Raw genomic sequence first — 23438 nt, forward strand, 5'->3', positions numbered from 1 at the left:
AAGTGATCTCGTGGTATGGTAAGCCTTGTCAATTATACTTCCTAAAATAACTCATAATATATGTTATTATGGTGTCATGTGGGTTTTGTATCTTTCTGTAGGCATGCATCAAAAGTCAGATTTCGTATAGCCAATGAGAGAATGACATCAAGTGGTGATGTCCATCAAGATTGAGAAGGGTAAGTTAAAGATGATCATCTCGAGAAGATCATATGCTTAAAACTTGCCGTCCATTTTATGATGATGGACATGTTAACATGTTCCTTATGAAGCTATCCCATAGTGGTGTGTATGTGGAACAATCATGAGTTTTCACGAAGCAACAATGACCAAGCGAAGTGGTTCCAACAGGTCCACGCGGTACGTACTAATGGGGACGTGTCGTTCTCCCCAGACCCCATCAGCTCCCAACACGCCACCTCGCAGTCCCACGCTGCACGCAGCTTCCCAAACCCTAGCGCGCGAGCTTCTCGTCCATGATGAATGTGTGGCCGCCGCCACAGGTTTCCATCGACCTCGGCAACAAGGACTAGACACTGGCGGCACTGACCAGGAGGACGAGGAACCACCGGCTTGCAAGCCATTACCCTATATTTTTCCTTTTCAGTGTAAACTGTGAACTTCTGGGTCCATAGCTATGCCCTATATTTATGTAAACTATGCTAATTTTTCTTTTCATTTTTTTGTGGTTTAGAACCGTTGGGGCTGCTCGCTACCACAAATAGGCCGTCTTACTTGTGTCCGCTTGCCACCGCATACGGACAAAAACATATCGATCTTGTGTCCGAATTGCGGTGGTCCGTTGAGGTGGCCTAAATCCAAGTGGATACCAAATGCCAAATTGATGTGCTACGAATTTTAACAAGTTAAACTTTTGATGTTTTTAAACTTTGAACTGCGATGAGTTTTAAACTTGGCACCTTTGGCACCAGCACACACCAAATCCATTCGCCGATGCTCCACGGAGCCACGCTGTGCGCCCCCGCTCAAGGAAAATCTCCTCACCTTTCTTGTTTTCTCCCCGGATGCAACATCTCGGACCGCAAGAGGCAGCCACCCTCCCGCGCCACCTCCTAGAAGCCCACGTCGTCTCGCTGGTCCGCCAATGCTCCGGCCACCGCGCTCTCCGCGGCGCCCACGCGCGCCTACTCAGGCTCAGCCTCCCGCGCCTCACCTACGCCTTCGCGCTCTCCAAGCTCCTCGCCGCCTCCGCTGCCACCTCCTACGCGCGCAGCCTGTTCGACCAAATCCCCGAACCGACCACCTTCTGCTACAACTCCCTCATCCGCGCGCTGTCCGGCACCAGCAACACCGCCGCGGACGCCTTCCTGCTCTACCGCTGCATGCTGCGGGCGGGCGCCCCGCCACCCAACAGCTTCACGGTCGCGTTCACTATCAAGGCGTGCGCCACGGCTCCGGCTCTCAGAGAGGGTCAGCAGCTACATTCGCAGGCCTTCCGTCATGGGCTGGAACCGAGCCTGTACGTGCAGACCGGGCTGCTTAACCTCTACGCCAGGTGCGAGGAGGTTGCGCTCGCCAGGGACGTGTTCGATGGCATGGCCGAGGACAAGAATTTGGTCGCCTGGAGCTCCATGATCGGCGGGTACTCGAGAGTGGGGATGGTGAACGAAGCCTTGGACCTCTTTCGAGAAATGCAGGCTGCTGGGGTGAACCCGGATGAGGTCGCGATGGTCAGCGTCATCTCCGCATGCGCCAAGGCAGGCGCTCTTGATTTGGGCAGGTGGGTGCATGCTTTTATAGATAGGAAGAGGATCACAGTCGATCTTGAGCTGAGCACGGCGTTAATTGATATGTATGCAAAGTGCGGTCTGATAGAGCGGGCAAGGCTTTTATTTGACGCGATGGTGGAGAGGGATACCAAGGCATGGAGCGCGATGATAGTTGGGCTGGCGATGCATGGGCTTGCAGAGGATGCCTTGGGGCTTTTCTCAAGAATGCTACAACTTAAGGTAAAAATTGTTGCACTGATCTGTTTACAGTTATATTTGCTTGGTTAGCTTTTGTTGATAACATGATCATATACATTAGCTCGCGTGGTAAAATGTAATGCTGGTTATCTTTGTTCAGCATCTGGTTTTATGCTATTATACCAGAAACTTTTCTCACTTTTCTCATGAACGCCGAATGTGCTTAACTGATTTCATGCACTACATGGATGATCTCTACCTACATTGTCTGATGTGTATCAGCTCACGTGCTCAACTTTGCTATAAATTGTCATAGCGTGCAGTCTTTACAAAGGAGAGTTTGTATCCATTCTAATGGCTCTCACCAAAATTCTTGTGTTTATATTTCAGGTGAGACCCAACAATGTCACATTTATAGGTGTTTTGTCCGCCTGTGCTCACAATGGGTTAGTGGATGATGGCCGGCGATACTGGTCTACTATGCAAGAAATGGGCATTAAAGCTTCAATGGAGAACTACGGTTGCATGGTTGACCTTCTCTGTCGGTCTGGCTTTTGGATGAAGCTTACTCATTCGTTACGAGACATGCCCATATCACCAAATTCAGTAATTTGGAGGAATCTTCTTGTGGCGAGTAAAAACTCGAACAGAGTTGATATAGTAGAATCGGCTTCTAAGAGGCTCTTAGAGTTGGAACCTCAAAATTCAGAGAACTATGTGCTCCTCTCCAATCTGTTTGCGTCGAACTCCCAGTGGGATAGAGTGAGGTATATGAGGAAAATGATGAAGGCTAACAAAGTTACTGTTGTTGCTGGCTGTAGTTCGATTGAAATAAATGGCTACATGCACAAGTTTGTGGTGAGCGATGGTTCACACCCTGAAATCAAGGAGATAAGGCTGGTGCTGAGGGAAATAGCTGACCGGGTGCTACGTGCTGGACACAAGCCTTGGACTGCAGCCGTTCTACATGATGTTGATGAAGAGGAAAAAGAAGTTGCACTTTGTGAGCACAGTGAAAGGTTAGCCATTGCGTATGGGTTGTTGAAGACAAAAGCACCACATGTCATTCGGGTAGTAAAGAATTTGCGGTTCTGTCCTGATTGCCATGAAGTGACAAAAATAATAAGCAAATCATATGACCGAGAGATCATTGTCAGGGACCGTGTTCGTTTCCATAGATTTATTGGAGGACATTGTTCTTGCAAGGACTTCTGGTGATTGCTTAACCGACTGAATAACGTATATTAAATGATTATTCAAAGCGTGCCAGATGTGATGCCTTAAGAAGAAGGTTGTTTCAGAAGTGATAAGATGGAAATACCGGAAAAAACCACATTGTGCAACGACGTATGTGCATGTTCTCACACCTAGATTAATTAACTCCAGGTGCAGATATTGGAGCTTCCTATTCTGATACCACCACTGAAAGTTATTGAAGTATATTTTACATCATCGAGGTACTTTTTTTTACCGTAATTTGATGTTTAGGTCATGTTGTTCATATATAAATTAGTGATGGAGGTATGTTCTATCAACCTAACATAACCTAAAAGACAAGACGACTATTTTGCTGTCATGACTTGTTTAAATGTCTGTTATCAGTCTCTGTCCATGCGTTATCAAATATTAGTTGCATCGTTTGTAACACAATTCAATGGAACTATATTTTACATCATCGAGGTACTCTTTTTACCTTATTTTGACGGTTAAGTACTGTCGTTCTTATCTAAATAAGCGACAACTGATTTTCTACCAAACTAACATAACCTAGAAGAGAAGGCGACTGCATTGCTGTCATGGCTTGTTCATATGTCTCTGTGAAAGGTCTCTGTCCATGCTTTCTCAATGTTTGTTTTTTGATACATGCTTAAACAAAATAATGATTAATTGTGCCATTGATAACACGACTTCTACATGTTGATCAGTTCTAAAACTACCATCGGATGCATTAGAATTCAAATGTTTGATTAATGTTTTATCCCCCATGACAAGGTGGCTACTCGATGGGCACCAACATTTCATTACTCAGTACTAAACCCCTCCATTTCCCGCATGGTGCTACCAGCAGGCATAAGGGCATCTCCAACGGGGCGACCCATCCCGCGCCCGCGCGTCCGGATGGGTCCAGCCGGACAAAAACCCGGCCCAACGCGGGGACGCACCGCAAAAGCGGACGGCCGCGGCGTCCGGAACGACGCAAACCCGGCCCAAATCTGGGCTAGGTTTGCGTGGCCGCGGATGGCACGCGCCGTCCGCTCGCGTCCGCGTGCTGGTCGCCTCGTCTCCCTTGGGCCCACCTGTCGGTGACCAGGGGAGTCTATTAAATGGGGACTGGAGGGGATCTGGCCCTCCACTCCAGTCCCCACTCCACTCCCCGAGCAAAAACCGCCGCCATGGCCCCGAAGCGACGGTTCGCTCCCGGAGCGAACGACGACGAGGCCGGCGAGCGGTCGGCGTCGGCCGCCGGCGGCTGCGACCATCGTGCGGAAACCGAGGCGGCCTCCACATCGGAGAGGCCGCCCGCCGCGCGCGCGGCATTGCCGCAACCGCCGCCGGCTGCTCGCTCGAGCCCAAGCCCGAGTCCTCGGAGGAGGACCCGGACCTCCGCGCCGCCCTCATCGTCTCGGCGGCGGAGGAGGAGGCGAAATGGCCGCAACTCCATGCGGCCATTCGCACCTCCGAAATGGAGGAGGCGGCGCGGCGGGAGGTGGAGGACGCGGAGGGCTGGGAGCTCTACGCCCAGGCCCTCCGGGCGCGACGGGGAGGAGGAGGAGGAGACGGCGCGGCGGGAGGAGGCCGGGCGCCGCGCCGCCGAGCGGCGAGCGCCGCCGAGGAGGAGAGGTGCCGCCGGCCGGAGGAGTCGGCGCCGGGAGGCCGGGCGGCGCCGCCGGCGGAGAGAGCGACGAGCGCCTCCGGGCGGCGCGGGTGGCTCGGACCCCCACTCGCCGTGGGAGGAGGCCTCGTGGTCTCCTCGGCCGGAGTCCCCGGCGCGGTCGAGCCACAACGGTGCCTCGCCGCCCGGGGACCTCGACGACGTCGCCGACGACGCCCACGGGGGCTAGGGCGGCGCACCGGCGGCCACCGCGCCGCCGACCAAACCCTAGAGGGTTTTTTATTTTCTGTTTATATTTTAGTTTAAATTTAAAAGCCCATATAGGGGCTTCTTTTGTTAGTTTTATTTGCCCAAAATAGGGCTATGTACTAAATTTGCCCAAAATAGGGCATATGTTTAATCAAATATCGTTTAAATTTGCCATTTTCATTTTGTTTTCGTGTTTCTCCAATTTGCGATGCGTCCGCGCGTTGGGCGCAGCGCGCGACCCAAACGGACACGCGGACGCGGGCCGCTGTCCGCGTGTCCGGGCGGCGACCCAAACGGCCCAAAACGGACGGCCCAGCGCGTCCGTTTGGGTCGCCCGGTTGGAGATGCCCTAAGGTCCAAGAGTTTCAGACCAGTGGAAGAGCAGGAGGGCTGGGACGCTAGAACATGTCGCGTTTGTCAGGCAAGGTAGCTGGTGAACATGACCTGGTCGGTGGCTGCTCGTGCCGGTCCCAGAAGTAAAAAATGGTGTTGCTAGGCTTTGGAGGCACGACTCAACTTTGCAATGCTGAAAATGTGTGATTCGATGTGAACTGGGAAAGTGGTTACATCACCACAAGCCTATTAATCGGTTACTGTACTGGTTACATCTTACACCTTAATTTAGATGTATCTGCACATGCAATTTAGACAAATCTTACACTCGCCTTTTACCCATTTTTTCAATTTCTTGGAATGAAAACATCTCATCTCATCGCCATTACAACTTAATGGTAGACAGAGTACTAATCATCTCATCGAAAACTTGACAGCTAGCCAAAAAAGAAGAATATAAATTCAGCTTCAATATAAAACTTGATGATTTGTAACGAAGCCAAACAAATTCAGCTTCAATATAAAACTCAAACAGACAGCAAAATAGACATCGTGCTGATTACACAAAATAAACACAAGGGCGTACATACTTCAACTGACAATTTTTATAACAACGATCACTGTTGCTGAAACGAATGTGGAGCAAACCGTTCAACAAAGAATGAGATACCAACTCAGAAGTTCACATACTGAAACATAAGCAAAGTAAGGCTTTGTTGGTAGCCTGATACCAGGAAGCAGCCTATGAGTAGCACCCATGAGGACTCGCATATACTTAAGAAGCTAGTTGGTTCTGACCCCAAAAGGAGAACATCCCCTTGTACTTGGCAGCCACAAATTGACGCGATAGCATGCTCAAGGGCGCCTCCTTGCAGCTGCTAGCGCTACGCTTGATTGGTTCAATGCTCTTCAGTACAGGTGCCGGAGATACGGCCTCTTCCTTTTTGACACTATCTGGTGGCAGCCATAGAGACAATTTATGATACTCAGGAACTGTATTCTCAATGCTGTTGATACTGCTGGCATGTGCCTGACAATGTTGAGGATCACTTGTGTCAGTTCTGCTGCTAATGCTATTGTCGTATGCCTTGAGATGTTGCGGATCACTAGTGTCAGTTCTACTGCTGCCGCTGGTACTGCGGTAAGATGATTTCTTATCTCTTTTGCTGTTGCTACTGTGGTGAGAATGCTTCTTGTCCTTTTTACTGCCACTGCTACTGCGGCTGCTGCTGCTTCCCTTTGGAGGCTTGTACTTGTAGTTGCTCTTCCTCGAACTTCTATGGTGAGGCCTCACGGTGTGTGAGTCAGAAGTAACAGGAGGATCATATACATCAGGGGCCCATGAAACACTCAAGTTTGTGACAATACCCCGCTTCGCTCGGCTTCCTTTCATTGCAGAAACCAGCACTGGGGTCACCTGCATATACAATGGATGTTACAAATCAGGGTATGGTCAATCTATGTCCAAAATAAAACATTCCACGGAAGCAATACAATAATTGGAGAAGAACAGCCCTAAGAGATCATGCTTATTTCACATATAATTCAGATAAACATAGTCCAGCCACTAAAATGAACAGAAAAAATATATATATAAGTAAATAATGGCAACGAATGAACATCATTCTCAAATCTATTCGGACAAATATGCAACATTGCATCACAAATGGCATATTTATCGAAACAGAGCAGTGAAACCTCCTCCTACAGAGGAGTAGAATATCACAAGCGCAGAATTACATTTAACTATCTGGAATTCTAAACAAGTTATAATAATTAATGAGAATCCAGAGTCATTAGTAAAAAATAAAGGTGTAATACTTACAGAACCATCTTTTAATCGATAAGAGCTAAGGGGTTATTGCCCTATGATTCATTTGGTATAAATAGAACAAGAACAAACACTTTGAATAGCAAGATAATCCTAACAAGGAAGACTCCGTACTTCTACTTCAAACAAATGCTTACCTTTGATACAGAATCTCCATCCTCTAATTTTCCAATTGAAGATTCAGATGCATTGTCAGCAAGGGAGGCTGACGATGTGACCAGTTGAGTGTCAACATCCACCAAGCCATCAGTTGAATCTGATTCAACAGAAAGTGAATCCTCATTTTCATCAGAGTCTTCGCTCAGATCTTTCCCTTCATCATTGCCATCATAGACCTGCATCACTTCAGCAAGAGCCAGTCCAATTTCCTCGACAACGAAGTCATCTTGCGCATGTGCTATTGTACCCTCAAAATTCTCATCTTCAGGGCGAGCACAAGAGCTGTGCTGAAAACCTGCCTTTTCACAGGTGCTGGGGCAGAGACATGAGCTGCTGCTCACACCTTCGGCACTGAAGCCTACCAAAGGTCCGCCCATCCACAACCTTAACCCCAAGTTCAGAAGAGAACTCCCTGCATAGCAGCAGGACAAAGCTTAAATCAGAAGCAAACCTTAGAATAATTAAAGGGACTACACAACAAGCACCACATACTAGAATGCTTGGTAAAGTTTCAAGACAGTATAACAGAGTTAGGTGCACATCTATGTGTATTCATATTTGAAGTTCACATAATCCAAGGCAAATATATATCTGGCAAAATAGGTAAATTAAGAACCTATCTATTCGTGCAGTATCTAGCAAGTACACACACAAAAAATGTTACGATCCTCAAGAGCATGGACTACAATGGTCCCCATGGTATAAATAAATAAAGGGTACTAAATGTGTAATTGTATATGGTGATAGATATTCGAAAGGATCGTAATTCCATGGCCAACATCTGAACATTTCCAATTCCACCAGAAGAGCCTATTTACAATTTCAAAAAAAATGGAACCGGCAAATTTTCCATACCTCTTTCGTCGGAGAAGCAGCAACCACAGGCTCCAACACACCGGTCAAAACCAGGAACCAGACTCGCAGAGACACGAAACCCCGAGACCAACAAGCAACAGACCCTCACAACCGGACAAGCCTCAGGACGAGCGCAGGGGCGAGATCGAACCGAAGGTCGTGGGCGACGAGGGGGAGGCAAACGTCAGAGGCAATTAGAACTACTACTACTAGCAGGATTACCGATACCACTACTACTAAACCGGTGCGACGACGAGAGCTGGAGGCGGTGCGACGAGGGGAAGGAGTCGGCGGACGCGACGGCGCGGAGGACGCAGCAGCAGCAGGGGGGGCACGCGGCTCGCGCCGCAGACATCGTATCCTCGCCTAGGTATCCAACTTGTCGGATTTCGCAGCCACCACCTGCGGGCGGAGGGGGTCAGGGCGGGGCGGGCCGGCGCGGGGAGGGTCACGCCCTGCGCGTGGGTCGACGGGACCGGCGGTCGGAGAGGAGGAGGACGACGGACGGCGGCGACGGCGAGGGGATTTGGGGATCGGATCGGCGGAGGATGCGGGAGGCGAGGTGCGCGGATTGGCTAGTGGAACGGCGAGAGGCCGGGGCGGATCGGGGCGCCTCTTATATTTCGCTTGCCTGACGAGTGGGGCCCGGATACGGACGAGGATGGTGGGTGACAGGCTGGGCGGGCCCCGGATGCAGTGGGAGGTGGACGGGTCAACAGCGCGGCGGGCGGGAAGATGCGGCACGGAAGGCGCGCCACGTAGGACGTGGCCCGGGAAAAGGGGGAAACGGTTTTCGTATGGATTCTCGATTTGGACCAGGCAAAAATCGCGATGAAAAGCGGGTATGATCTTCAGTGCCATCTTTTCTTGACTGAGATTTTTCTTGTTCTTGCTGTTTTGGGGGAGTCATGTCCATCGTGTGCTCGCTGAAGATCGATGGGTATGCTAAACATAGATTTGGGAGTTGGGATGCAGCTGTAGGCGAAACTGCCGTAGATTAAATGACATATAGCTACCCGTAGGAGCTATTTCATGGGCGCCCAAGTTGAAAAGAACAATTTGAGCACATTTATAAATAAGTGCTGATGAAATGTTAGTAGCACTAGCAGTAGCGTACAGGTACAGATAAACGAGTTGCACACATATCAGCCACAGCCATGCATATCCAAACTCGAAACAGGAGGCAACATGTACAACAGTCAACAGATAATTTCACACAGTGCAGTAGTACGTCTCTACAAAACACAGGTCAACCCAACCCAAACAATCGGGTCAGACATGTCGTCCTTCTGCTGTAGAACAGTTGACCGCCCACGGTATCGTGGAGGGCAAGCACCAGGGCCAGACTAATCTGCTCTGCAAAATGGTTGGCGCCCTTGCGCCATGGGGTCGCTGGCAGCTGGGCGGCGGCGGGGGATAGGATTCTTCCGGCCACTTGGAAAGCTCTGCTGAGCCGAGCTTCAACCATTCTGCCCGGAAAGGAACAATGCCACGTACACCACGTACACCATGTGCACACATGCCATGCGCAATGAAAAGTTGAAAACGAACCCGTCGGAGAATCTGCAGTGTGCATCAGCATATTTCCACTGAGATGCATATCGTAGCACTTGCTGCATTGCAGTAGGGCTCTGGGTTCTTGGGCAACCTCCTCCACTGCAGGAAGGATGGGAAACAGAACCGTCTGGCTTTGATTCGTCTCCAACAGCCACGAGACACCTTTATCTGCACAAAATAGAGTGAATGAAGCTGCCGTTGTTAAATTCCCAGAAAAATGTGGCACGGATACTTCGTTGTTAGTTATCCACTTCGACTATGGAAAGAAATATGAGCGTGCACATCAGAGACCATGCTCTTCTATCGTGAAAGTAAAACATGTTGCAAATGAATACGACTTTGTTGGCCCAAATTCTAGTAACTTGAGGCAAAGGAAGATTCGATGGCAAAGCATGGTCTTACTTCAGCCTCTTCCTCTTCGCTTGAGGTTCATGGACAGCTGAGCTTGTATGACTACTATTCTGCAGTGGATGATATTTTGCTCGTCTCAGTGCTTCCTCACACTCATTCAACTTCAGCTTCTCCTTGTTCTGTTAATAGATCAAAAGGCACAACTATAGTAAGGCTAGCCATGTAAGGTCTTCCGCAAATTTGCTGAAATCGAAGATCACATACGTAAACGTTCTTGTAAGTTGCTATTTGTTGCTTACAAACTTTCAGCTCCATGCATAGATCGCTAAGACGAGAATCAACAGGAACAGTGCATTGTTGAACCAACTGTTTCTGTCGCCCACGGACTACTTGTGGTTGCCATACGTTCAATGCCACAGAAGCTCTCCTGTTGACATTTCAGACAACAATGAATTAGGCAATCAGCATATGTGACCAGGAGAAAATGCAAAAACGTATGAGAATATGCAAAAATCAAGGACGTGATGTATCTCTTGTGTTGAAGTCTAAAGTTTCAGTTTCCCTGGCTGAGAACCATCCAAGATAATATTTGTTTTTTAAGGAGAGCAGATAATGGAGTACTTGATATAATTTAATTTTTCATTGACCCATCGAAGAAACCTATTTTAACTCTGCCCCAGCATTTTGCTATCGATGCTTAAAACAAGACCGACTGCAAAATACCTCACGAGCTACGTAGTACTTCACACAGTATGTATTTGTGTCCTTTACCAGACAAGGGCTTCAGACAAGGACTGCAGTGTGAAGCACTAAGCAACATCTTAAAAAAGAGCTGAATGCATGCAATTATGGGTGAAGAGATCTGGATAGCAACCTACTTTGTCAGAAATTATTGCAGTAGAATAAAGAACTACATGTTTCTTGATGTTCTATCCACTATGTATAATATGCATTCTTCATTTTTGCAGTTACAGCAGACCTGAATGTTGACAAATGAGGTATAATTCCTTTGTGCCCAGTTTGAATTATTCCCTTGACAAGATGTAAACGGGAGCCTTTTACCCTGATACAACAAAATAGTAATGAAGTTGTTTCTTGTTATGACCGGGCTGGTCTACCGCCGGAGGGGGCCCAACGGCCAGGCCTAGTTAGGGGCTTAGCCCAATTAGCAGATTAGGGTTTAGCAGATTTCTCTTATATATACGAGTTGTAATCGACAAGAACAATCAAGCAATAAACATATTTTGTTGCCGACTCCTCCAGGAGTCGGAGTCCCAAACCCTAGCCGCCGCCTCAGCCTTGCGCCGCCGCCTCTCCCCAAGCCGCGCGACGGCGCCCTCGCCTCCGCACGCACACCGCCCCTTCCTTCCCCTACAATCTCCGCCCTAGACCTGGTAGATACGCTGATTCTACCAATTTGGTATCAGCTTCCTCGGTTACGATCATGTCTTCGGGCCAACCCGCCGCCACCATCACTGCCACCTCCGAGACGCCGCCGGCCTCCACCGCCGCCGCGTTCGCCACCGCCCTCCACGGGAGCCGCGACGCCCATGGCGGAGGCCGCCGACGCCGCTCCCCTCCTCTCGCAGCAGGAGCTCTCGACGGCCATCCGCGACCTCGCCACCGCGGTACAGGGCATCCGCCTGTACTTGATCGGCACGCAGGGGATGACCTCGCCATCCCTGCCGCCGCCCCTCACTGCCTACCCGGCCGCGCCGGCGGTTCCGCCCGCCCAGGGCGTGCCTGTGCCGCCCTCGGCCTCGCCGCCTCCGCCGCCGTGGGCGTCGTGGCAGCCGGGTCCCAGCGCCGGCCCCGCCTCGCTGCCCCAGGGCGTCCCCATCCAGCGGGTGCTGTTCCCGCCGTCGCCCTCCCGGCTACCGGCATGGGTGACCGCGACGGAGCCCCCGCCCGTCTACTCGGCCGCACCGGCGCCCCCTCCCGTCTACACAGCCGCCGGGGACCCTCCGAGACCGTCCTTCCCGGAGCCGCCGTACTCGTGCTTTGCGGAGCCCTCCGCTGGTCGCGCGGAGTACCCCGTCCAGGGCGCCGCCGCCCTCGCTCCCCCACGCTACGCCAAGCTGGATTTTGCCACGTATGACGGCGTCGAGGACCCCCTCAACTGGCTCAACCAATGCGAGCAGTTCTTCCGAGGGCAGCGCACTCTCGCTTCGGACCGGACTTGGCTCGCCTCGTACCATCCCCGCGGCGCCGCCCAGACGTGGTACTACTCCCTCGAGTAGGACGAGGGTGGCATGCCCCCATGGGACCGTTTCCGCGAGCTCTGCCTTCTCCGCTTCGGCCCCCCGATCCGCGGCAGCCGCTTGGCGGAACTCGGGCGTTTGGCCTTCACCACCACGGTGCAGGACTTCGCCGACCGCTTCCAAGCCCTCGCTTGCCATGCGCCCGGGGTGACGGGGCAACAGCGCGCCGAGCTCTTCATTGGCGGACTTCCGACCACATCCGTGTGGACGTGGAGCTCCGAGCCCCGCGAGACCTCCAGACGGCGATGCACTACGCGCGCGCTTATGAGCGTCGTGCCCAGGCGGTTCTCCGCGCCGCTCGGCCTCCTCCTACGGCCGCGGCTGCCACCCGCCCCGCCCCACCTGGACCGGCAGGCCCCGCCCCCGCGGCTACTCGCACGTTCCGCCGCCTCACCCCGGCGGAGCAGCTCGAACGTCGCCGCCTTGGGCTCTGCTTCAACTGCGACGACCCCTACACGCCCGGCCACGTGTGCCCGCGCCTCTTCTACCTGGAGACAATCGACGTGGAGGAGGGCGACATGACGCCCGGGACGGTTGCCACGACCGAGCCGGCCGAGCCGACCGCCGCGGCCGCCACGGCCTTCGTCGTCTCTCTACACGCACTCGCCGGCATCCGCCACGAGCGGACGATGCTGCTACCGGTCACGATCCATGGCGAGACCCTGGTGGCGCTGCTGGACACGGGCTCCACGCACAACTTCCTCCCCGCCGCCACTATGCGCCGCCTCGCGCTACATTCGACAGGCGGGGATCACCTCCGCGTGACCGTGGCCAACGGTGACCGTCTTCACTGCCATGGGGTGGTCCAACACGTACCCCTCACCATCGGCGACGAGCACTTCGTCATCACGTGCGCCGGCATCGACTTGGGCTGCTTTGACTTCATCCTTGGCGTCGACTTTCTGCGGACGCTCGGCCCCGTCCTTTGGGACTTCGACGCCCTAACGATGACCTTCTGGCGCCAGGGTCGCCACATCCGCTGGGAGGGCCTCGGGGGCGCCGCCCCCGCACCGCAGCTTCAGCTCGTCTCCGGGGACGGCGACGCCGAGCACCCCTCCCCGACGCACCTCCCGCGGCGGACACGGCGACATCTTCGAGGAGCCGCAGGCCCTGCCGCCCCCACGCGCGTGTGACCACCGTATCCACCTGCTTCCAGGGTCGGCACCAGTGGCGGTGCGCCCATACCGCTACCCACAACTGAAGAAGGACGAGACGCGGGCATCATCAGGATCTCCACGTCCCCGTTCTCCGCGCCGGTGCTGTTGGTGCGCAAGTCGGATGGCACGTGGCGCTTCTGCATCGACTACCGCGCCCTCAACGCCCTCACGCTCAAGGACAAGTTCCCGATCCCGGTGGTTGACGAGCTGTTCGACGAGCTCCACGGGGCGCGGTTCTTCGCCAAGCTCGACCTCCGATCAGAGTTATCATCGAGTGCGCATGCACCCGGAGGACATCGCCAAGACGGCGTTCTGGACGCATCATGGCCACTTCGTGTTCGTGGTGATGCCCTTCGGCCTCACCAACGCGCCCGCGACCTTCCAGGCCCTGATGAACGACGTCCTCCGCCCATACTTACACCGTTTTGTGCTGGGTTTTTTTGATGACATATTGATCTACAGTGCATCATGGGCGGAGCACCTGCAGCATATCGCCATCGTCTTCAACGAGCTTCGAGCGCATCGACTTCACCTTGAGCGCTCGAAGTGCTCGTTTGCGACGACCTCGGTGGCCTACCTCGGCCACATCATCTCTGCCGACGGGGTAGCGATGGATGCGGACAAGGTGGCGGCCGTCGCCGCCTGGCCGACGCCGCACTCCCCGCGCGCCCTACGCGGGTTCTTGGGCCTCGCCGGATACTACCGGAAGTTCATCCGGGAGTTTGGCCTCATCGCCTCGCCACTCACGTGCCTGCTGAGGCGCGATGCCTTCGCCTGGGACGACGAGGCCACCGTGGCCTTCGAGGCCCTCAAGGGGGCCCTCACGACGGGACCCGTCCTCTAGATGCCGGATTTCGACAAGCCGTTCATCGTCGACTGCGACGCCTCGGGAGCGGGGTTCGGTGTCGTCCTTCACCAGGGCGACGGGCCTCTCGCCTACTTCAGCCGGCCGTTCGCTTCACGCCATCTTAAGCTCGCGGCGTACGAGCAGGAACTCATTGGCTTGGTACAGGCCGTGCGCCACTGGCGACCCTACCTATGGGGGCCCTCGTTCCGCGTACGCACGGACCACTACAGCCTTAAGTTCCTCTTGGATCAAGGGTTGTCGACGGTGCCACAGCATCAGTGGATCAGCAAACTCTTCGGCTTCGACTTCACGGTGGAGTACCGTCCTGGACGCCTCAACACCATGGCCGACGCCTTGTCTCACCGCGACGCTGACCTAGACACGGCCGAGGGCGTCTCGGAGGGGCGACTGCTATGCATCCGCTCGGGACCCTCGTTCGCCCTCTTCGACCGCGTCCGCGCCAGATGCCCAGCTTCTACGGCAGCAGCTCGACGCGGGCGAGCTGGACGACCCGTGGCGCTTCGTCGACGGTCTCCTCCTCCATGGGCGCCGGGTGTTCGTGCCCGACCACGATGACCTCCGTCACCAGGTGCTACTACTGGCGCATTCCGCGGGTCATGAGGGTGTCCAAAAGACCACTCCATCGCCTCCGCGCCGACTTCTACATCCCTGGCGATCGGGTCTTGGTCCAGGATTGGGTGCGCTCCTGTGAGACGTGCCAGCGCAACAAGACAGAGACTTTGCGCCCCGCGGGCGTTTTGCAGCCGCTCGACGTACCATCGCAGGTGTGGGCCGACATCTCCATGGACTTCATCGAGGGCCTCCCTAAGGTGGGGGGCAAGTCTGTCATCCTTACGGTGGTCGATCGCTTCTCCAAGTACGCCCACTTCATCGCGCTCGGCCATCCCTACACGGCCTCGTCGGTGGCCCGCGCCTTCTTCGACGGCATCGTCCGCCTACACGGGTTCCCCTCGTCCATCGTCTGTGATCGGGATCCGGTGTTCACGGGGTACGTGTGGCGGGATCTCTTCCGCATGGCTGGGGTCCAACTCCGGTTCAGCACGGCGTTCCACCCCTAGACGGATGGCCAGTCCAAGGTGGTCAATAAGGTGATCGCCATGTATTTGCGCTGTGTTACAGGTGATCGTCCTCGCGCTTGGGTGGATTGGCTTGCATGGGCGGAGTACTGCTACAACACCTCATACCACTCCGCCCTGCGCGCCACGCCATTCGAGGTGGTCTACGGCGAGCCACCTCCGCCTGTTCTCGCCGGCTGGACCCGACATCGGCACGGACGGAGGCCGGCCGGCGAGCTCATCCGCGCCCGCGACGAGATGCTAGGCCGAGGTGCGGCGGCGTCTTTTCCGGGCTCGGCAGGTCGCCAAGCACTACTATGACGGTCGTCACCGCGACGTGGAGTACGCGGTCGGTGGACCGGGTGTGGTTGCGTTTGCTACACCGCTCTCACCAGTCTCTCGACCCGCGGGCCAAGCGCAAGCTTGGTCCGCGCTATGCGGGGCCCTTCGTCATCTTGGAGCGGATTGGGACCTTGGCGTCCGCCTTCAGTTGCCTGATGGGGGCGCGCATTCACGACGTCTTCCACGTGGGGCTGCTGAAGCCCTACCGCGGCACGCCGCTGGTCGCCACTCCGCCACTTCCACCGACGGCAGAAGGCCGTTTACTTCCCAGCCCGGCAAAGGTGCTGCGCGCCCAGCTACATCGTGATGTTTGGCACTTGTTGGTGCAGTGGGAGGGCCTTCCTGCTGAGGAGGCAACTTGGGAGCCACGTGAGGCGTTCCAGCAGCATTATCTAGACTACCAGCTCGAGGACGAGCTGTTTGCGCAGGCGGGGAGAGATGTTATGACCGGGCTGGTCTACCGCCGGAGGGGGCCCACCGGCCAGGCCGGCCAGGCCTAGTTAAGGGCTTAGCCCAATTAGCAGATTAGGGTTTAGCAGATTTCTCTTATATATACGAGTTGTAATCGACAAGAACAATCAAGCAATAAACATATTTAGTTGCCGACACCTCCAGGAGTCGGAGTCCCAAACCCTAGCCGCCGCCTCTCCACAAGCCGTGCGACGGCGCCCTGCCGCCGGCGCCCTCGCCTCCGCACGCACACCGCCCCTTCCTTCCCCTACAATCTCCGCCCTAGACCTGGTAGATACGCTGATTCTACCATTTCTAAATTTAGTGCACCGTGTCAAGTTCCAATATCAGCACATTCATACGAGAGAACTTGAGTTCTCTTATTTTAGCTCAAAAGGAAGCATACTCATAATACCGATTAGGAGGAATGTCTAAACATACAAGAACAAGAAAAAAAATCAAGGAACTATGTACTCTTATACCGAGGTCTAAATTTTCAGTTTTTCTTGCTGAGAAAGATTGTATTTGTTTCTGTAAGGAGAGTAGAGACTGTTTTATATAACTCAATTGTCCGTTGACAAATAAAAAAAACCCTGGTTTAACTTGTCCCAGCAATTTAAGCTATTGATGCTTAAAATGAAGTCCTATTGCATCCCTAAGCATTGTCCGTGATCATAAATTCCTATGAGGTGCTTCACAAGGTCTTTATTTGTGTCCTCTATCAGACAAGGACTGCAGTGCGAGCCACTGAAACAACATCTTTAACAAGGAGCTTAATGAATGCAAGAATTGGTGAAAAGGGTCTGGACTGCATCCAACTTGACAGAAATGATTGTATTGGACTGAACAACTACATGTTTCTTGAAGTTGTATCCACTATTCATAATATGTATCCTTTACTTCTGCAGTCAGAAGCCGTTCTTTGTTTTCATGTTAGAGTCACAACAGATTTGAACGTTTCCGAATGAGGTACAATTAATAGTGTAAACAGGGGCCTTGTACCTTGATACAATAATATACTAATGGAGGTGTTTCTAAATTTAATCAGAGTTAACATGAGATAATCAGAGTTATCCTATTTTCAGCTTAAAAGGCAGCAGAGCAGCTATGCTATGTTGAATGTGTCAGCCAAGAGAACAACCTCGGACCAGCTCTTGCGAAGATAAGCAGTACCAATAACCATGGAAGCAATTGTTCTGACTTATGACATACATTTTGCCAACTAAATAACAGTGCAGCAAGTCAACTACTGGACAAGCGTGCAAGAGACTGTTTTGCTGAAGGAGGCCTTAAGTTAGCTTATAGGACCAACAGGCAACAGCAGGAGATCACTGAGAATATAACCAGAGTTTCCCTGTACAGTTGTGAAAGGGTAGCAGGAGCAACTCAATACTAGTCTTGAGCAATAACTTTTGCTCCCATATTGCAGCTACGGGCAATTCAGTACTACTAATTCTAATTGATTAATCGGGGATACTTGAATAATTGCCACTCCAATCGTCCCAAAATCCCAAGGCTCTTTCTACTCAGTGCATTAGCAGATCAGCTAGTCTGGTAAATTGTTGTTTCTACTCACAGCACCACATCAGATTGATAGCATCAAGAGCGCATTCTACTCATGGAGAGAAAAACACAGGCTGAGGAAATCACAACCCCCCGCTCCTCCCCCGCTCTCCTAACCCTAACCCCTCCTCCCACCCCCCTCGCCCCGCCGCCGCCGACGGTCGCCGCCGGGCCTAGCCCGTGTGGTTGACGGCGGCGGCGAGGCTCCCCTCCTCGTGGTCGGCTGGCGGAGGGCTCAGCGCCCGCGCGCGCAGGCTCCCCTCGCGAGCTTGGCGATGGCGCCCGGGGCGGCGGCCGCGGGCGGCGCCGTCGGGCCGGCGGCCGCGGGCGGAACACACGGCGGTGGGCGCTCAGGGCGGCGGCGCGGCGGCGCGTCGGCCTTCTGCGCGGCCTGAGCGTTCTCCGGGAGGGCGCAGGTCGCAGGACCTAGGGGGTTTCGGCCGGCCGGGCAGGGGCCCGGCCCCGTTTCGAGCCCCTGCGTGTCCCCTTTGCCAGATCTTGCGATGCCGGCAGCCGGGGTGGTTGCTGGCCGCAGATCTCGCTGCTGCGGCTGTCCTTCCCCGCCTTTCTTCAGATCTGGTGTCGGCACGAGTCGTGGTGGCTGTGGGCAGCCCAGATCTGTGGAGGTGTTCACTCACCTGGTGATCTGCGTGGGGCAGATGCCGGTGAGGTCGGTTGTCGTCCTGCTCGGGAGCGGTTGTTCTGCGTAGGTGGTGGCTCTCGGTGCTCGTTGCGGTCCGGCGGCGCGAGGAGTTTGGTCTCAAGGCGGCGGCCTTGGTCGGTGGGAACTTTGCTGGTTGTCGGGCGAGCCAGAGGTTCTGGTGCTAGTCGTTGGCCATGGTCGTGCGGGCGACGTGGTCGCGGCGAGCAGCTTGTTGTGGCGGCGGTTCGGTCGACTTTCGACGGCCTAACCCTGTGTAGAAGAAGGAGAGGCCATGCCGAGGGGAAACCCTTGCCCTTTTGGGCCATGATGGCGACGTCTGTGGACGCCGTCCCCTTCCTGAAGGCGTCATGGGGCTTCTCTCCGTCTCGTCTACGGTCTCGGGTGAAAACCCAAGATCCTCGGATCGGGCGGTGGCGGCACTCCGGTGTCGCGATCTTCTTGAAGACATCGTCTTGGAGTCCATAACAAGTTGCTCTCCGAAGGTTGTGTGGCGAAGGCGGCTTCGTTTGGCGATCTTCGGCAAGGCTTGCCCCGTCCCCCTTCCCTGGTCGAGCCTCCTTGGTGCTACTTCTCGGTCTGTGAGCAAGGCGGGTCGGTCCTCGGTGGTGGTCGGCCTCCGGTGGCGCTTCTGCGACGGAGGAGTGTTGTTGAGGCGCGCGTGAAAATGGCTTGCTCTCGGGTGAGCTCCGGCCCGACACTGTAGACTCCAGCTCTTCTTCGAGTCCTCGTAGGCGCTTTGGCTGAGCTTCTTGGTCGCGCTTCCGGTTGTAGCTTCTTCGGTAGTTCGTGTGGGTGTGTGGTGTCGGTCTGTAAGCTGGGTTCAGCACTTTGTATCAATCTCGCCGTTGTTGGCTTTGTTAATTCAAAGTCGGGCACGTCCAGTGCCTTTCATCTAAAAAAAAAAAAAAATCACAACCGACCTGACCCTCTCGAGGTTGTCCAGCTCCTGCGCGGCGGCCTTCATCCTATCCCCCTCCGCGCGGATACTCCCCTCCAGCTCCGTCAGCCGCTTCCGGCACGCCAGCAGCCGCCCCTCCGCCTCGTACACAGCCCGCCGCCTCGCCTCGGCCATCCGCAGCTTGTGCCTCTCGAACCTGCAGCAGCAGCGGAGCATAAGTCACGCGACTAGACGGCGGAATAAGATGCACAAAAGAGGCAGGGATGGGGAATTACTTGGTTTTGTAGAGGGATTTGGGGTCGAGCTGCTGCTGCTGAGAAGAGGAGGAAGGCTGGGATTGGGAGGGGAAGTCGCGGGAGAGGAGGGTCGACCAGAGGGAGGGGTGGAGGGAGAGGCGGCGAAGGCGGCGGGAGGCGATGGCGAGGCAGCAGAGGTCGCGGAACCCCAGCGCGGCGGAGGCGGCGCCGAGCTCCAGGATGCGCGCCCACAGCTCGTCGGGGAGATCGGACGCCGCCATGTTTAGCTGACAGCGGACGGCAACGAGGCTGCTCTCTCCTGTACGCCTATACCTCGGCTGCGCTCGGCGGACGAGAGAAATCAGGAAGGCGGGTCTCCAGAACGCACTTGCCAGCTGATGTGAACGTTTTTTGACTTTGGGTGGTTGTCTTCGAGGAAGATGCATCTGAATTTTAATCTGAACTTACGTAAACGTTGCAAAATGTTCCCAATCTTCTCACGATAAACAAAACTAATACCGTGAACATTAAGCCAAGTAAGAGATAAGAACACACAGACTGTCAAGAACAAGATGATATCATAGAAGGCTAACTAATAAGAACAAGGGACAATATTTGTTCAGTAAGATCAGCTGAAATATCATGTCACACAACTGTTTTGTTCCAGGTCCTAGACTAATTGGAGAAAGGTCCTAAGCGAGCTGCAACATCTAATTCTTCGTGTTTCACCATCACGTTTAGACAGTTAGAAGTCTAAATCATCATTTTTGCTCGGTTTTCGGGGAACCAAGTTGCAGTTCTGCAAGCAATGTCAAACTTCCATGACCATCACCCTTGGCAACCGCATTTCAAAACTTCAGACCCTGCTTGAAGTGCATCTACTAGGGACTTGTCTCTTCAAATTCAGCATGCCATGGAAGCCCGCCCGGTTTACAAACGATCACGTTCATCGTTCTTGGAGTGGCAAAGGCTAGTTAGTCAGTTATCTCTTCCTCATTCTTCGAACCGAGTTATAAATCGGACGGAACAAGATGCTAGAGATATATCTCTCTCCAAAGCTGGGGAAAATAACCTGCAAATTCATGTGTTCAATTAAGCATCTGAATCGACCATAGGAGGATGCTCGTTAGAAAGGAATATTTGTTTCAATATTTAAACCGCTAGACATGCTATCATGGCAACATATTCAAATGGATGAAATATCTCACCGCGATCAGCTTTCCAGCATTTTCAGGTCTTTTGGCCACGTTCATAGCAGCGACTGCTGCAGCACCTGACGAAATGCCAACCTGTAAAAACAACCAACGCAACAAGTCAAGGATCTCAGTTTGGGAGATTTAAGGCAAATGCTACCAGAAACAAAAAGCCAAATTGGTAACTTTTATTTGGTTGTGCAGATGCTTACCAGCAAGCCCTCTCTTAGTGCAAGCTGCCTTGCAACATCAACTGCCTCTCCCGTGGTAACCTGCATGCAAGTTCAACAATCATAATCAATGTAACGGCTTATAAGAACTGTGAAATTCAGCTCAATCCACAACACATAAACAGAGTACTAAAGTTAGCATTCCAGACCTTCACAACCTCATCGAGCAGCTCAACATCTAATATGCTTGGAATATAACCTGTCATTGGAACATTAACCAAAGAGGTGTAAATTCCAATGACAGAATATTTAACAACCTCATCTCATCAAATACATTCACTTTCTATGTGCTATTTCATTTACCTGGGCTGTCGCCAGAAATGATACTAGTTTCAGCAGGTTCTACCCCGATGACCTGATAATGACATGACAAGGCAAAGGTTATACAAGCGTATAACAGACAAAATTGACTGGAAAATACATGGGCACAGTCAAACAGTTTCAGGTTGCAAAATTTTAAGGAGATGCCACTGTGGAAATATATCAAGTTATCAACAATGTGGAAATCACCATGTTTCTAGAAATTCTGATGGTAAATAACTTCAGAATGAAACAAGGAACAGAAGGATGGCACTACTATTTTTTTCATAGACTAGTTAAATAGTAGAGTACATGTAAGTCCTCCTGAAAGCTGAAGTGCACAAATGTAAAAGCAGTATTGCGGTACTCAATTAAGCAAAGATGCAAAATCTAGTAGAACAACATTAAGCAAAGATGCAAAATCAATTAAACCAACGTAACCATGGCAGGAAAATAAAATCTAGTAGAACACCATTAAGCAAAGATGCAAAATCAATTAAGTTGACACAATAAAAGATAATCATTTTAGCGCAATTTATTTAACATGAATCAAACAACTTAATGAGGGAAAGAGTGGAAACCTTAACATCCTTGTTCATCATTTTCAAGTAGCGACCAGTGCCGGTAATAGTGCCGCCTGTCCCAATGCTTGCAACAAGTATGTCAACAGTACCCAGTGTGTCCTCCCATATTTCTGGGCCTGTGGTTTGAAAGTGGATCTGTAATTATCCAAGTGGCTTTTCAATAGATCATTTAAAGAAGTTGGCAAATGAATGAATTTCACATGTGCCGTGCTACAGATGCCATATGAGTAAATGACAATGACTTGAAGTGTCAACCTCACTGTTAGCTGAATTGTTGAACTGGTGAAACATGTACGCATTCGGCCTCTTTGAAACAATTTCCTCCGCTTTATCAAAAGCTCCTTTTAGTCCCTTTTTAGGGTCAGTCAACACGATTTCTGCTCCAAATGCGCGTATAAGAATACGCCTCTCAACATCTACTGATGACGGCATAGTTGCTATGAATTTGTATCCTCTGGCAGCAGCTACTGAAGCTAGGCCTATGCCAGTATTCCCTGTAGTTGGTTCTACTAAGATGGTCTGCAGAGGTGTAAAGTAATGCCATAAGTTAGCACCTTCATGATGATAATACTCTAGGCATATATAAGGGCAACCTAACCTTATTTGGAGAAATTAGTCCTTTCTCTTCGGCGTCACTAATCATGCTTAATGCAATCCTGCGAAAAACATACTGAATGAGAGGTGGTACAAGCAACGTTTGCATTGCATGGTGCAACACCAATGCAAACCTGCTGTGGTGAGAAATAATTAATCTCAAGAAAACAATGGATACCTATCTTTGACGCTTCGGCAAGGTCCCATGTACTCGAGCTTTGCGGCAATATTAGCGACACAACCTTCAACAACATTGTTTAGATATACCATTGGGGTTTTCCCGATTAGCTGATCAACAAGACAAGATAGAAAACACTATATAAGAACAAAAACATAATAGAAAACATATGTTGAAAATGGGATTTCAGCAGTTGTCTAGTTTGACTGATTTTAAAATTCGCATTTCAGTGATAGCACCAGATGTACAAGGTCCAATCAGGTAAAAAAAGCTACCTCAGTACATCCCAAAAATCCATAATCGAACACCCACTTCCCCTCAAGCACAATACGAATTCCTAATGGCCTCAGCTAACTTCCCCGTGCGGTTTCTAGAGGCCACTCATATCAGTGTCAGTACGGTTCCCCACATCCGTAACACTGTAGGAAGCCCAAAAATTAGTTAGGGTGGGAATAGGCCGCACACCTGTGTGACGTCCAGCGCGATGTTCACCGCTTCAATCTCATCGACGTACTCCTCCGGGATCTCGACGGCGGCGGGGGCCGCGACCCTAGGCGAGGAAGCCGTGGAGAGGGGCCGACGTGCTGAGACAGAGCGCGCGGAGGCGAGGAAGCGGGGCGCTCGTCGACCAACAGCGTAGGTGGCGGCGGCGGTGGACGGGAGGAGGAGGGAGCAGGCTGGCGGCGACGCCGTCGCCATGGCCGCTGCCTTCGCGAGGGGTTTTAGCGAGGGGAAAGGGAGGAGCGCCGTCCTTCGGATAAGGGGAAAT

The 23438-nt window shown here is 52.6% G+C and overlaps 4 protein-coding genes across 6 annotated transcripts; 1 reads left to right on the forward strand and 3 right to left on the reverse strand.

Moving 5' to 3' along the window:
- The first annotated feature begins 1025 nt into the window (after nucleotides 1-1025).
- LOC124668548 (putative pentatricopeptide repeat-containing protein At5g40405) lies at nucleotides 1026-3383 on the forward strand. Its single transcript, XM_047205668.1, has 2 exons — nucleotides 1026-1970; nucleotides 2319-3383. The coding sequence occupies exons 1-2, from the start codon at nucleotides 1026-1028 to the stop codon at nucleotides 3144-3146; spliced, it is 1773 nt and encodes a 590-aa protein (XP_047061624.1). The 3' UTR covers nucleotides 3147-3383.
- Nucleotides 3384-5830: 2447 nt separating this feature from the next.
- Nucleotides 5831-8578, reverse strand: LOC124660881 (dentin sialophosphoprotein-like). The gene is made up of 3 exons (XM_047198721.1): nucleotides 8189-8578; nucleotides 7312-7745; nucleotides 5831-6760 (listed from the first exon to the last, which is right to left on the reverse strand). Exons 2-3 carry the CDS (start codon nucleotides 7708-7710, stop codon nucleotides 6119-6121), a joined length of 1041 nt encoding a protein of 346 aa, XP_047054677.1. The 5' UTR covers nucleotides 7711-7745; nucleotides 8189-8578; the 3' UTR covers nucleotides 5831-6118.
- Nucleotides 8579-9745: 1167 nt separating this feature from the next.
- Nucleotides 9746-19944, reverse strand: LOC124660094 (F-box protein SKIP24-like). Of its 3 annotated transcripts, XM_047197886.1 has the most exons (5): nucleotides 19630-19944; nucleotides 19377-19550; nucleotides 10361-10523; nucleotides 10148-10275; nucleotides 9746-9913 (listed from the first exon to the last, which is right to left on the reverse strand). In XM_047197886.1, the coding sequence occupies exons 1-5, from the start codon at nucleotides 19869-19871 to the stop codon at nucleotides 9910-9912; spliced, it is 711 nt and encodes a 236-aa protein (XP_047053842.1). In that variant the 5' UTR covers nucleotides 19872-19944; the 3' UTR covers nucleotides 9746-9909. The 3 variants fall into 3 exon arrangements, with proteins under 3 accessions (XP_047053842.1, XP_047053843.1, XP_047053844.1); XM_047197887.1 differs by lacking the exon at nucleotides 9746-9913 and having other exon boundaries at nucleotides 10144-10275; XM_047197888.1 differs by lacking the exon at nucleotides 9746-9913 and having other exon boundaries at nucleotides 10170-10275; nucleotides 10396-10523.
- A 564-nt stretch (nucleotides 19945-20508) lies between these two features.
- LOC124662932 (cysteine synthase-like) lies at nucleotides 20509-23368 on the reverse strand. The gene is made up of 10 exons (XM_047200711.1): nucleotides 23135-23368; nucleotides 22670-22779; nucleotides 22496-22553; nucleotides 22153-22416; nucleotides 21895-22032; nucleotides 21317-21368; nucleotides 21163-21212; nucleotides 20996-21055; nucleotides 20799-20879; nucleotides 20509-20662 (listed from the first exon to the last, which is right to left on the reverse strand). The coding sequence occupies exons 1-10, from the start codon at nucleotides 23366-23368 to the stop codon at nucleotides 20573-20575; spliced, it is 1137 nt and encodes a 378-aa protein (XP_047056667.1). The 3' UTR covers nucleotides 20509-20572.
- Between the last annotated feature and the right edge of the window lie 70 nt (nucleotides 23369-23438).

Source organism: Lolium rigidum, chromosome 6, assembly GCF_022539505.1.
Source record: "Lolium rigidum isolate FL_2022 chromosome 6, APGP_CSIRO_Lrig_0.1, whole genome shotgun sequence".
In the NCBI taxonomy this organism is placed as follows: domain Eukaryota; kingdom Viridiplantae; phylum Streptophyta; class Magnoliopsida; order Poales; family Poaceae; genus Lolium; species Lolium rigidum.